At 42.0% G+C, this 13,905-nt stretch overlaps 2 protein-coding genes across 6 annotated transcripts in view; one reads left to right on the top strand and one right to left on the bottom strand.

Moving 5' to 3' along the window:
* Fbxl13 (F-box and leucine rich repeat protein 13) overlaps window positions 1–1,287 on the bottom strand; it is a 265,793-nt gene extending 264,506 nt beyond the window's left edge. For both annotated transcript variants that reach the window (XM_012516486.2, XM_023724307.1), the window contains exon 1: window positions 1,135–1,287. In XM_012516486.2, the coding sequence (XP_012371940.1) occupies window positions 1,135–1,209 (75 nt within the window). In that variant the 5' untranslated portion in view covers window positions 1,210–1,287. The remainder of the gene's footprint in view (window positions 1–1,134) is intronic.
* Window positions 1,288–1,626: 339 nt separating this feature from the next.
* Window positions 1,627–13,905, top strand: part of Armc10 (armadillo repeat containing 10) — a 17,978-nt gene continuing 5,699 nt past the window's right edge. The window contains exons 1-4 of one of the 4 annotated variants that reach the window (XM_023724311.1): window positions 1,627–1,769; window positions 3,606–3,754; window positions 9,911–10,045; window positions 12,187–12,363. In XM_023724311.1, the coding sequence (XP_023580079.1) occupies window positions 1,748–1,769; window positions 3,606–3,754; window positions 9,911–10,045; window positions 12,187–12,363 (483 nt within the window). In that variant the 5' untranslated portion in view covers window positions 1,627–1,747. Of the gene's footprint in view, window positions 1,881–3,605; window positions 3,755–9,910; window positions 10,046–12,186; window positions 12,364–13,905 lie in introns of all 4 variants that reach the window. The other 3 variants (XM_023724310.1, XM_004639265.2, XM_023724312.1) reach the window with 3 other exon arrangements.

Here is a 13,905-nt window from a genome sequence, read left to right as displayed (position 1 = left end):
TCACTAGCTCTTATCATCCAGTAGGTTGAGGAGAGGGAGTCAAACACCAGAGCAGAGGCTCTAGACCACCACCTCCCAGGTTTTCAGCACCAGATGTGAGATAACAAAAGAACACAGCACCAGCCCTCATTTGGGGTTCCAGCCAGGACCTCCTAGAGTAACTCCAAAGGACAGTTCAAGTCCAGTTTACTGAGCTGTGTGTTTTACAGATAGGCTTAGGTGGGTGAAGCAAAGGGAGGTGTGAGACTGGGGGAGCAAGAAAGTCTGTGTGTGTACCCACAGGAACAGCTAAGGTTCTGCTGTGGGTGCCTTGTGACCTAGCAGGGGGTGAGAGTGACACACCCTAGCAGAGCAGGCACTGTTCGCTGGTTTCATATGGCTGGGGGCCAGAAGGGATGAGCGGAATAGGCAGAGGTCAGACCTAGCACTTGCTTCCCTAGCTGTTTCTCTTCCTCATTCTCTGTATAACTTACCTTTGCTCATACCTACTGCAGCCCCAGCCCACGCAAATACAGCCCATCCCACCAACATCTCACCAGCTATGTTCAGAGAAACGGAAATCACCAGAGAACTTTTTCAGCCTCCTGCCTCGTTTGTGAGGCTACAAAGTAGGTACAAGCCCACAGCAGCTACTATTCACCCCCACCCTCGTCTGCTTCCCTCCTGTCGCAGTGAAGCGGGAAGACAGTCCCGGTGCGCGCACGCAATGGGATAGCGAGAGGCCTTCGCCGGCTCGCCTGAGCCAGGACCAGGAGCCCACCAGACTCTGACATTATCCACTGCTCACTGCTTCCTGAAGACGCTCCCTCCCGGTACAGCTCGGCTCTCTGCCTTCCTCGCCTTTGGTACTTCTTCCACACTTTCCTCCCGTCCTCGGGTTAGTCCAAGCCTCATAAACGAGCGTTTGGGGAACCCGCGCTGGGCCGTGCTCCTTGGGAGCTGTCCGCTTCGACAACAGTCACTCCTGGGCTTTTCCGGCCTCCACCTGCACCTTACCCAATTTGACTTCACTGTCTCCCTTGTCGCTCCGCCTTCCCGCCACTCCTCAAGCCCTTCTTCGGGGAAATCTTTCCTAACTGCCCTCTTCGCCCTCCCCACACTTGACCTGCGTCCGCAGCCACTAGGCTTCAGTACCTCGCAGACTTGAGGAATGTAGTTCTCCTTGAAGTAATTCCTCAGCGCGGGGTCGGCGGTGCGCAGCGAAGCCATGGCTAAGGCGGGACAGAGGCCGCTCTAGGTGGGTTCCAGGCACAAGCGCCGCTGCCTAGCGAGACCAGCTCTGGGCTGGAGGCGTTGCCTGGCAACCACGGGTGGCACTCAGAACTCAGCCGGGGCTCCGCGCAGGGAGGGCGGAGATAAGAGAGGGGTGGGCAGGGGGCGGGCCAATGGGTAGCCCAGAGGGAGGGTCAATGGGCAGACCGAAATAGCGGGCCAATGGGCAGGATGAGGGGGCGGGCCAATAGGCAGGCCTAGAGGGAAAGTCAGCGGGCAGACCAAGGTAGAGGACCAATGGGCAGGCCGAGGAGGCGGATCATTGGGCAGGACTAGGGGGCGGACCAATGGGCAGGTCGAGGGGAGAACCTATAGACAGACCAATGGGCAGGCTGAGGGGCGGACGTTGGGGGTGACGCGCGGAGCCCGGGAAGAAGCTAGTTGAAGAGGGCTCCTGCGTTTAGCGGACACTTCCGGGAGGCGGGCCTCAGTCTGGTTCCCTGTTGCGCGGTCGCGCAGCTCAGCGCAGCGCAGCATGGGTGGCGCCCGGGCTGCAGGTTGGGTGGCGGCGGGCCTGGCTCTGGGTGCGGGCGCTGGTTTCTGCCTATATCGCCTGGCGCGCGGCCCGCGGCGCAGCAAGCGCGGGCTCCGTTCCTCAGAGTCCGCAGGTACCGGACTGCCCGGTGCGGAGACGGCAGCCGCCGGACGGTTGTGGGCGAGAGCTTGAGCCCCTTCCTGCCCGTGATGGGCGTCGCGGCGGAGGCCTGGCCGAGGGCTGATGACTTCTCGGTCGCTCGCGCAGGCTTTGGCTCGCTATGCGGTGCCTGCGGCGAGGCAGGGCGAGGCCCGGGCCCGACGCCAGATAGGCCGGGCGCCCGCGCTGGGCGGGCCTCGGGGAGGGGAGGGCCCACGGCACAGGTGCGCGGGTGTTCTAGAAGAACTGCCGCGGCCTCCAGGCCTGTTAGGCTTGGGTGGAAAAGTTAATGGGTGCAGTCAGTCGGAATGCTAACGGTCCGATTGCACACTGTCGTAGAAGATGGTTCGGCTCAGGGAAACTTAGGGAAACGATCAGACGTAAAACTGCCAGCCAAGAAACTTTTCCATAAATGTAAAAGAACCAGATATCACAGGCAGTCTGCTTAGTGCTGTGCCAAAAACACATCTTTGTGTGACTGGGCAGATGGAACTTGGGATAAATGATAACTTTAAGAGGATTAGACAACACTTGGCTATACATAATTCACTCTAAATTCTCTGGTATAGTTAGAGCAGTTATTTCTGGCGTTTAAATGCCTTTATCCAGAGGCAAAATAAGACATCTTTGAGATAAGCAGGTGTGTTGGTTAGGCTCCTACAGAAGGGAGGAGACTGATGCTGTCTTAATATTTACATTTCTAAGGTTGGCAAGCTTTTGAGAAAAATGCTGGGTTTAACTTTTACTTGACTTACAACTTATATTAAAAGGGCAGACAAAAGATAAATGCAGATAAGCTCATAAAAGGCTCTAAAAAGAGATTTCTTTATCTTTTGTTTAGAATGGGTATTTACCCTTTCTTGTAAGGCCTGTTTTTCCCTGTACCAGAGATATTTCTGTATTGGTAACGAAGTGGTGGGCTGGACCCAGATACCTCACTTATGCTAACTCAGTTTTGATCAGCAGTGACAACTTGTTTTAAAATTTCCAATTCCCATGATCATAATCATCTTAAGTCAGACAACTTTAAAAACGAGTTGCTTGCAGTCTATCTTTGAAGACTTGAAATAGCCATTTTGTTGTCATCACCCTTAAATTTAAAGGATGATCTTTTCCTTGTCTTAAATGCTTGATTCTTGTCAAGAGTTTTATAATTCTTATACTAATAAGACTTTGAGAGCATTGAAAAAGATGGAAACCGTCCCAAATCACTGAACAACCTCTTCCAAAACCTGTCTCAGTTATGAATAAAGATAAAATCTTAAAATATTAGCAAATTATTAGAGGATTAATGAATATACCAAAATGGTAATGAGTAAAGTTCTACTTAGTGCAGATCATGTTCTGTAGTTAACCTGTGCTCTGTAGACAGGAATTCCATTGGATGGGTGTGCCTGTTTGTTTGTTTTTTTTAAATGGTATTAGCATTAGGAGTCCATATTATTTGTATGTAGTTGATTACTAGTAGACATATACCAGGTAACCAAGGGCTAATTTTGGGATGTCCAGGAGCCTCAGTTTCCTATCTGTACATTGAAAATAATAATGGTATCTTCTTCCTAGAGTTACTTGAGGATTAAGTGAGACAAAGCCTATAAAGTGTATAAACTTATACATAGCATCATGGTATTGTTTTTTAAATGTTAAAAATAGCTCATGTTAATTTTAGATAATGTTAAATAATTTTCCTCTTATCTAGAAGATTTAACTAATGGCTCATATGATGATATCTTAAATGCTGAACAACTTCAGAAACTCCTTTACCTGCTGGAGTCAACTGAGGATCCTGTAATTACTGAAAGAGCCTTGGTCACTCTGGGTAACAGTGCAGCCTTTTCAGGCAACCAAGTAAGTACTGTCATTCAGCAAGCAAGCTCTTTTTGTCCAATACAGTGGCAGTAATTGTATGGCTAAGTTACTTAGGCTCTCAAGAGCCTCAATTTCCTCGTCTATACAGTATGACTATATATGCCTACAATGTGACATTTGTTTACTACCTAATGGCAGTATGATTAATAGTGTGTTTCTAGATGCCTGTGAAACTGGTCACAGGCATCACGTAGTACAAGAGTCTGTTCAGCTTTGGCAGTCCATGGCCCTTTTATTTTATTTTTTTAAATTAATTTTATTGAGAAACAAATAGCAGTGAGACAGTTTCAAAACTGATTAGTAGGACTGTTTCAGTAATTAATACATTGCATATTATTGTCTTCGTAGTGGTTATTCATAGTACAAGATGCAGACATGATACCCTGTCCAAACACTATTAGTATAAATCTTTCTTTTCATTGAATTAAGAGAAAATAGCTGTATATTTATCCTATTTTGTATATACAGATACAAAATGGTCCTTCATTTGTATCCCCTTTTTTGTTTAGTTTTGTCAGAAATGGGCATTTCATTGCTATTTAAATATTGTAGGTGCATGAATTCAGCAAAATAATCCAATATAGTTCAGTAGTCCCTAATTGTAGGGGGTTATCCATAGGACTGGCAATGTCAGAAGTTGTTAACTTCAGCCTTTTACAGCTCAGCATATTAATATGACTTTACTTTTTTATACCTCATTTTTATACTTTTCTGCTGGATGGTTAAGATCAAGATAAAGCAAGACCTATATGACAAGAAATGTAACTTTTATATCTGCCAAGGCCAGTCACATCCCCTCAGGATTTACCCTGAAACCCTGTACCGCAGTTTGTAGATCCTGTGTCAGTGTCAGTCATGTGGATGAGTCACAGCCATTGCTTGATCAGTTTGCTCTGTGTAAAAGCCTGAGAAAATGTTTTCTCTCCATGAGACTCTCCTTAGGCACACTCTACATCACCTATCACTTTCCTATGTGGCCTGAAAATCTCCTTGATCAGAAAATTTGGGACACAACTGAGTTACATGATGTTACAGTACAGGTTCTCCTATGTCCTGAGTCCTCACTGACCTTAAGAGGCTAGGGCCAAAATATTGGCTCTCCTTACAGCCCTTCTTTTTCTCTAATTTTTAATCCACAAACTTAAGTTGTTAACCCTCCAAAAGAGAAATTTAATGATATTATTACCTTATAACATAGGCAGTTGAACTTAGCCTCACTATCTGTCTGAATATCAAACATCTTACACAACATGGAACAGGTATTTTCCATCAAGTATTGATAGGTTAAACTTAATTCCCTACAGAATGTGAAGAAAAAAAAAAAGAATAAAAAAAATTTTTTAAATAGGAATAAAAAAAAATAGGAATAAACCTATGGCCCTTTAAATTACTTAAAATTTGTCAGTGCAATAAAGAAACTTTAAACTGTGCAGTTGTATGATACTGTAGCTCTTAGCCCCATGGTTCTGATAACCACTGAATCAGTGTGAATCGCTTCTACAGGTACAGATTTAGCAAGACTAAGAAGCCTAATGAGGTGCTCCCTTTTTCCCTCCTTCCTTCCCCATAGAGAATAAGTAGAAACTTTTGTGTAATTTTTCTCATCTAATACCCTTCGTTAACCTTGTCAGAAGGACAGAATTACTTGGAATTCATACTTTCTTTGAGTCCAGTTTTTTTCCAAATGGCACGATTTATCTAAAGCTTTAGAGGTTTTTAGGAAGATGCACAAAATGTTTATGCATTATTTTACTTTTTCAGTTACAAATGACAGAGTACTACTGAAATTATTTTAATTGAAAGTACTAAAATCAGCAAACTTGGATATCTAAGAGAAGGATTGGTTTGGGGCACTATTAGACTGAGTTCGAGGCTGCAGTTATCAGAGTGTTTTCTCCCTCTCTTCTCCCTTCCATCCCTCCCTCCATCTCCCTCTCCCCTCTGCCTCTGTCTATCTCTTGTTTTCTACATATTGGTCCTTGCCTGAGAAGAGATTGACTTCAAGGAGTAGAAAGAAAACCATTGGCCTCTCATGCATTCATCCCCATAGCTTGTGACCCAAAAGGTAATGTTCTACCAGGATCGATGGCAGCCCTTTGGTCAGTCTCTTAAGGCAAAAGATCCTGGACCTGATTGGTGAGATCTGGCTCACAGGCATTTCCTGCAGCCAGGAAGCAGGGATAGATGTTGTGAACTCTATTGGTCAACAGTGCCACCACTGACTCTGGGGTGGAAGAAGCAGTGGTCACTGACGTCATATAATAAGTGATGAAAAGCAATAGATGGCAACTAATTAGCCAGCCTGCCTGTTGAAGTATTTCTGATGCCACTGTTTTTATCTCCCTCTGAATCAAGTTTAGGCACAGTGGGCTCTTTCTTGATCAGTGGAAGTGAGTGCTGTCACCATCAGTTATCTACTTCAGTAGTTACTCATAACATTTTTGTCTATAGACTGCATATATGGGTTTCATACATTAGATGGCCCTATTAGATTATTTTGCTTAGTGACAGCTGGCTTAGTGATGTTCACACAGTGATGAAATTGCCAGCATGGCATATCTCACCTGTCCCTGTTGTTAAGCAGTGCGTAACTATTCAGAAAAAAAGGATGAAAAGCTATTTTCTAGTAACTGTAAGTCCTTGGAAAGAACCTGGAATTGCAGAGGAAAAGCTAAGTCTATCCTTAATAATGCAGTTTTGAGCTGGGTGTAGAAAGCAGATGATGGCACTGTTTAGGGGACAGAATAGTGTGTCTTGGTAAGTGACTGTTAGCCTGTTTTCCTTACAAGAATGTAAACAATTGATACTTCGTTGTCCGTGGAGACCAAGGACATGTGGTAACTGACTATTGCCATTAACCCTGCCAAATCTCAGATTATGTTTCCTTGAAAAATTTGAGCACCATTTTTCAAACAATATGGAACTCCGACTCTGCAAGATGTTAATGTGTTAAGAAGTGACTCTTTAGTAAATAGTTCACAGTTCATAGTATGTCATAGTGACATACAATTGTCAATATTCCTACACAATGTGTCACAGTAAAGAAACCTGTAGCACTGGGAATAGTGGCACGTACCTGTATCCCCAACACTCAGGAGGCCAAGGCAGGAGGATCGCCCTAAGTTCAAGGCCAGCCTGGGCTCCACAGTGAGTCAAAAGCGAGCCTAACTACATAGCAAAACTTGGTCTCAAAAAAAAAAAAAAAAAGTTTATTTTTATAACCAGTGTTTCCCAAAATTACAAAACCATGTGAACCCTTGAACATTTTAGCGGAATATCTTACCATCTTGAAGAGCTAGCATTCCAAAAAAATACATTTTCACAGGCACTTCTGTAGTGCTGTGTTCTCTCTCTCTCTCTCTCTCTCTCTCTCTCTCTCTCTCTCTCTCTCTCTCTCTTTCTCTCTTTCTCTCTTTCTCTCGGCAGAACTGGGGATTGAACTCAGGCCCTTGCGCTCTCCAGGAAAACGCTTATTCTACTGAGCCATCTCCCCCCACCCCAGTGCTGTGTTTGCAACCATAGCACTTTTTTTTTTTTTTTTAAAGAGATCTTTTCTTACCTTTTCACTAGCTGCAATGGCATCTTCAAGATCTGAAACTCTGTCTTCACTTTCACTTAAACGGTTTTGTAAGCTTGTGATTGAGATTTTAAGTTCCTCTGTAATTTGAGTCTGCTAATCTATTTCTTTCCTATATTGCTCATTGAAGGATTCCATCTTTTTTCTAATCTCTATTTTTTATCAGTGTCTTCTTGAGTAGCAGTTATTCTTTCATTATAGTTATCCTTTCTTTTTTTATTTCAGAGATTATTTCTTTTTTCTCTCTCTTTCTCTTTTTTTCTTTTTTCTTTTTGGAACCGGGGATTGAACTCAGGCCCTTGTGCTTACCAGGCAAGCACTTATTCTACTGAGCTATCTCCCCAGCCCAAAATCTTTTTTTTTTTTTTGAGAGATTATCTCTGATCTAATTTCCTTTATATGTTTCTGCATTTTATTCTTTTCTTCAGGCGCTATTAATTCAGAGATATTTTTATGTCAGAAGTTATTTCTTATCTGAGTTCCTCTATACCTTTCTGCAGTTGTTTGTTTACTTCAGTCACTATTAATTCAGACATTTCAGCTGTATGATTCTCAATTTCTTCTATGCTAGTGTCTTCTGCACTTGTTCTGGACGGGCTCAGGGCCTGAGATTGCATTTTGCTCCTTTTCTCTCATTTTGTATAGCACTGCCTTCTGACCTTTGGTGTACAGCTTTGGTGCAGTTACAGCCTTAGCACCTACTGAAATTCGGGTGCAGATCTACGAAGTTTGAATTCATCCAGTCGTGCCTGGCTTGGGTCTGGCTGCTGTGCTCAGCTTGTTCCTGCTACAGCCCTTAGAAGTGAACCTGTTGTGCCCCCCTGGCAAGATATTGTGCTCCTGGATTAGCTGCGTGGTTCTGGCCCCTAGCCTCTCTGTAGGGACTTCAGCTGCAGAGTTTCACCCCAGGCCTGTATGTCAGGCCTGGGCTGGGTCTGGAGGGGTCCAGAGCAGGACAGAAGGACTCATTCACAAGTGGGCCTGGGCTAGGACGGAGACATCCAGTGGGTGCAGAGGAGCATGGAACCTCTCTCACACACTCGCTGGGCCTGGGCTTGGGCTGCGTCTGGAGGGGTCCCAAGAGTGCAGCAGCGCACTTTTGGGTTTTTTTTTTTTTTTTTTTTTTTTTTTTGGCAGTACCAGCGATTGAACTTGGGACCTTGCGCTTGCCAAGCAGGGTAACACTTTTATAAATTTGTCTGTAATAAGAGACTGTAGCTCATTTCAGAGTAAATTATTTTGGGCCCAGGACATATAGCTCAGGAGCATCAGCACCTGCCTGGCAAGCACAAGATCCTCCAGTACCCCCCCAAAAAAGTAAATTATTTTTAAATTGAGTCAAGATCGTTTCAGTAGCTCTGCAAATCTTTATTTTATAACGTCATGCTATAGTTCAAACACATTTCTTTATTTGCAGTTGATTTTCTTTATCTACGAAGTTGTGGGTAGACAGTGGGGTCACTATAGTGATTGCATAGTACACTTGTCCAAAAGCAAGGAAAAAGGATTTTGAATGGTTTTGCCATAACGAAGTGATAAATGAGACAGATATATTGAATCTGATTATATGATGTATACAAGTATCCAGAAATCACAAAGTACTTTATTAGTATGTATAATTTTATGTTTTTACATATCAATTTAAAAAATAAAATTAATTTTAAAATACTAGCAAGATACTTTATACACAGTGAGTTCAAGACTAGCCTGAACTATGAGAGGCCGTGTCTTAAAAGAATAAAACCAAAAGAAAAAAGATTTAGTATTTAAAAAAAAAAAAAATTTAGTGATATAGTGAGTGATAAATTCCCAAGAAGTGAATTTCAGATTCTTTTGAGCCAATAGTGCAAGTATACACAAATGGTAAACAAAGAAGTGGCTGCATTCACTGAAGTCAGTGGGAAAGGTCTCACTGCAAGGGGCTCTGGGCAGCAGCATAAAGAGAACGTGAAGTGGAAGAAAGGTGGTTCTGTGGTGGCAGGGGAAGGGGAAGAAAAACACATTTGTCGGGTTTTAAGATTTTTTTTTTTTTACTTTATTTATTTTAATTTTTTAATAGATTGCAAATTGAAAATAAATTATTTACAAACATAAATGAATATAACAGTAAAAATTGTCCAAAATAGAAATGAAGAATTTACAGATCAGTCATAATAGTTCACTGTGTCAAAACCAAGAAACTTATATTCATATAACTAGAATTCTCAAAGTAGAAAAGAATAGGCAATAAATATTTAAAGATTTAAAATTTCTGAATTTAGTTCAACTTGTAATACCTCATTTCCAAGAAAAATGAACCTTTTGCACAAGAAATTTAAATAAAATCATACCAAGATACACAAAATGAAATTGTCCAAAACTTATTGTAAAGAAAAAATCATTAAAGCATATACATAAAAAATATTAGCTATGGAAGAACAAAGATTTTTTTTTTATGGGAAGATTTGTGTGTGGGAAAAGTATTTCTTAGAAGTGGTTAATTCATTGTATTGGTAAATTCTGAATTCAACAGAGGGAAAGCATATTGTTATGGTCTTGTTTTTGTTTTTCCATCTTAGGCTATTATTCGTGAGTTGGGTGGTATTCCAGTTGTTGGAAATAAAATCAACAGTCCAAACCACAGTATTAAAGAGAAAGCTTTAAATGCTCTAAATAACCTGAGTGTGAATGTTGAAAATCAAGTTAAGATAAAGGTAAGTATTGTGAAATCAAAGATGTAAAAGTTTTCTACACATGAAAGAAAAAATAAAAAGGTAAGTGATGAAACTGTAGTAGACTGTCCTGTGTAGCTCTGTGGCCAAGAATTGACTTTAAAAAAAATAAACAGAGAATAAGGCCCAGGAGAGGGGAGCCTGAAGTAGCGAAGAGGAGGTAGAGTACAGGAGACTTTTGTAGTTGGAGCCCATTTAGTCCCAAGGCACTAAAAGAACCAGGCCAGAATCAGACAGCATGAGCAGAAGCACTCAGTGAATTAAGAAGTGGTATGAGGACTGGCGAGACAGCTCAGTGGACTAAGTGCCTGCTTTGGCAAGTGCGGGGACCAGGGTTTGACCCCCAGTCCCGCATGCCACCCCCAGGGCTCACTGAGCCAGTGATGACTAAGTCCCAGCACAGTGGCCCATGCCTGTAATTCCAGGACTGGGGAGGATAAAAACAGAAGAATCACTACGAGTTCAAGCTGTGTAGTGAGATCCTGTACCAAACACATAAAAAGGAGGGAAAAAAGATGGTATGAATTCCATTTAACATCAGTGAACTGTTGCTTTGTGGAACAGAGTATAAGTGTGATTAGGATAATCCTTTTCTCTAAGGTAATCGAGGATGAAGCAGGTCCATAAACCGTTGTAATTCAAGGCAGAATGTGATGAAGTGCTTTAAGGAAAGAGGTTAAAAAAAAAAAAAATGCAGCACAGAAACAATCCCATCCCGAAGTTTCTATCAGAGGTGGCATCTGATCTGGCTTTTTAAGAATGTCAAGGTCTCTACAGGGAGAGTTGGGCAAGGAGAAAAATTTTTTTAAAAAAGGGAATGAAGGGAGTTGGAAATAACTGAGCTGACCCATTTGGTAATGCTGTTACTAGAATTTAAATGGGGAAAAGACTGATGCAATAAGGATATAAATGTTCACATTTTAGCAAATCCTTTGAAAGAGAGCGCCTTTACAAACACAGGACATACAAAGAACTAAGGAAATAACAATTCTTAAAGAGGATGGGTGTCACCACTGAGCCATTTGATTTATAATTTAGAGCTTAAAGCTGCAATAAAGTTTCAGTCTGCTTTATTGCCATTGAATTAGTGTCTGTGGTGGTGTGATGTGGAGGTTTGGCTTTTGTCTTCTTCTTCTTTTTTTTTTGTATTTCTGAGGCAGTCTTGCTATATAGCCCAGGCTAGCCTTGAACTCACTGCAGTCCTCTTGCCTCAGCCTCCTGAGTGCTGGGATTACAGGCTTACATCACTATACCCACCTACATTTGGGATTTTTTTTAAAAAAAACTAATAGTGGTTTATTGAATAGTTGATCGTTTCTTAAAACTCAAAAGTTTTCCTCAGTAGAACTATTAGTGAAGTTTAAATTTGGCTAGGTGACCAAAACATAATCTATATATGTCTCTGTCCATCTATTTATCCTTAGCAAAATGAAAATGAAATGTAATTTTGCTGTGCTTGCTTCTGTTTTTGTTTTTGGGGTTGTTTTGTTTTGTTTTGTTTTGCGGAACCGGGGATTGAACTCAGGCCCTTGTGCTTGCCAGGGAAGCGCTTATTCCACTGAGCCATCTCCCCGGCCCCTTCTGCTTGCTTCTCACAGAATAACTCCGTAAAGAAAATTTCTGTTTCACTTTGTCCCCTCCCCTCACTCTACTTTTGACACCATACAGCTCACAGGACCCCCACTAAGGTATTTACTGTGATACAAAATGGCCTTGAATATCCTCCTCCTGACCCTGGGCCTCCAGACAGGTAGAAACAAATATGGGCTAAATTGGGAGCTCCTGCCAGGGAGCAGGGACTCTTGGGCTTAGGCCTGACCCTGATAGCCTGAGCTCCTGGAAGACTTCATAGCCTTGGGCTGTAAGATGTGCCCTCAACACCACCTCATGAGACTTCCCAGGATCCCGTGAGATGTGTTTGTTAAGTGCTCAGCACAGTGCCAGCCTTAGCAAAGGCAGCTTTAAAACTGTGTGTGCAGTTTGAGGGATGAATCTAAAAGTCATCCTTTCTGAGACACCAGTTCCACTCTGAGCAGTCACCCCACTCCCCTGTATGGAGCAGTGACTGTTCAGGGAAGTCACTGGGTGGCTCCAAAATGCCCATGGTCCCCCTCTGCCTTCAGGTATTCGTCCATCAAGTCTGTGAGGATGTCATGTCTGGTCCCCTGGATTCTGCCGTGCAGCTGGCCGGGTTGAGACTGTTGACAAACATGACAGTCACCAACGAGCACCAGCACATGCTGAGTGGTTATGCCGCAGACCTGTTCCGTGTGTTACTGACTGGAAATGGCACCACCAAGGTACACAGGGACACAGTTGTTTCTTGAATGATGAAAAGCTATTGCCTGTGTGAGAATCAAAACTGAATTTCCAGGTCCATCTTGAGTTGATATAGCTCCAAAATGATAATGTATAGTCAGTTTATTAAAAATCTTCACAGGGCCTAGAAAAATATCCATTAATATTAAAAATTAGCTTGTAAGAATCATCTGCTATTTCCCTTACTGATGTTCACATGGTTTTCTGAGACTGACTGAAATCAAATAGCTCACTTCCTGCCATCAGACATAGGAACAATGTGAATTTTTAAATTTTTTCTTATTTTTTATTTTATTTTATTGAGAAACAAATATCAGTGAGACAGCCTAAAGCCGATCAGTAGGACATTTTCAACAATTAATACACTGTACACTGCTATCTTCTTAGTGGCCATCCATAGTACAAGAAGTAGACAGGACGTCCTGTCCAAACACCACTATCACAAATCCCTCTTCCCACTGAACAAAGCGAAAGTAGCTGTATATCTATCCCAACCATTCCGTACATACAAATACATAATGGTCGTTCCTCTGCATCCCTCCTTCTTGTTCAGTCCCGTCAGAGATGGGCACTCCATTGGCATCCAAATATTATAGGTGCTTGAATTCAGCAAAACAATCCAACACAGTCTAGCAATCCTACAATAGTAGTGGGTTATCCACAGAAACAATGTGATTAAGAGGAGTTGGTATAACAGTGGCTGGTTGAAGTTTTTACTTATCTCAAGAGTAACAAAGCATTTTTTTTGATTCAGCCATTATTTCTTGTAAAACCTGTGTAAAACTATTTTTTTTAAATTACTCCATGTTTTCAGTACCCAGTTGCCATTCCTGTGTGGCATTAGTATAGGTACATAACATCTAATTCTTTCTCTGCTTCCTCCATCTCTTGACCCCTTCCAATTTGAGAGAGATGTCTTTCCATTCCTGTCATCTTTTAGCTTGTACTCTTATTTATGATTTGAGTTTCTCATATAGGAGAAACCATGTGATATTTAAGTGTGTGTGTCTGATTTATTTCACTTGAAATTGTTATATTAGGGCGTGTCCGTCTTCCTACGAATGACTCAAAAGGCTCATCTTCATGATGCTGTAGTGCGTCACTGTGTAGAGACTGCATTTTCTCTGTTCATTCATTTGATGATAAGACACATAGGCTGCTTCCAAGATTGTGCTATTGTGCATTCTGCTGCTGTACTCTGATGTCTTTAACTCTTTCAGGAAAATAACTGGAAGGAGAATAGCTGGGTCAAATAGAAGTTCTAGTTTAGCATTCCACCAACAGTGGAAGTGTTCCTTTTCTTATGCAGCCTCACCAGCATTCATCACTATTTGATTGCTTGTTCTTAATAGATTCTGTTCTTTATGGACTAAGATAGAATTTCAGTGTTGCTTTAATTTGCACTTCTCTAATGGCCAGCAATGTTGAACATTTCTTCATATGTTTATTGTACTTTTTTTTACATTAACTATTATATTTTAAAATAAAGCCAGAAGTTTGAACCAGATATATAGATTTAGAAT

The sequence above is a fragment of the Octodon degus genome, unplaced genomic scaffold (assembly GCF_000260255.1).
Source record: "Octodon degus isolate 3935 unplaced genomic scaffold, OctDeg1.0 scaffold00108, whole genome shotgun sequence".
Taxonomy (NCBI): domain Eukaryota; kingdom Metazoa; phylum Chordata; class Mammalia; order Rodentia; family Octodontidae; genus Octodon; species Octodon degus.
Note: the sequence above shows the minus strand (reverse complement) of the source record. Positions and strands in the feature narration are given on the sequence as shown.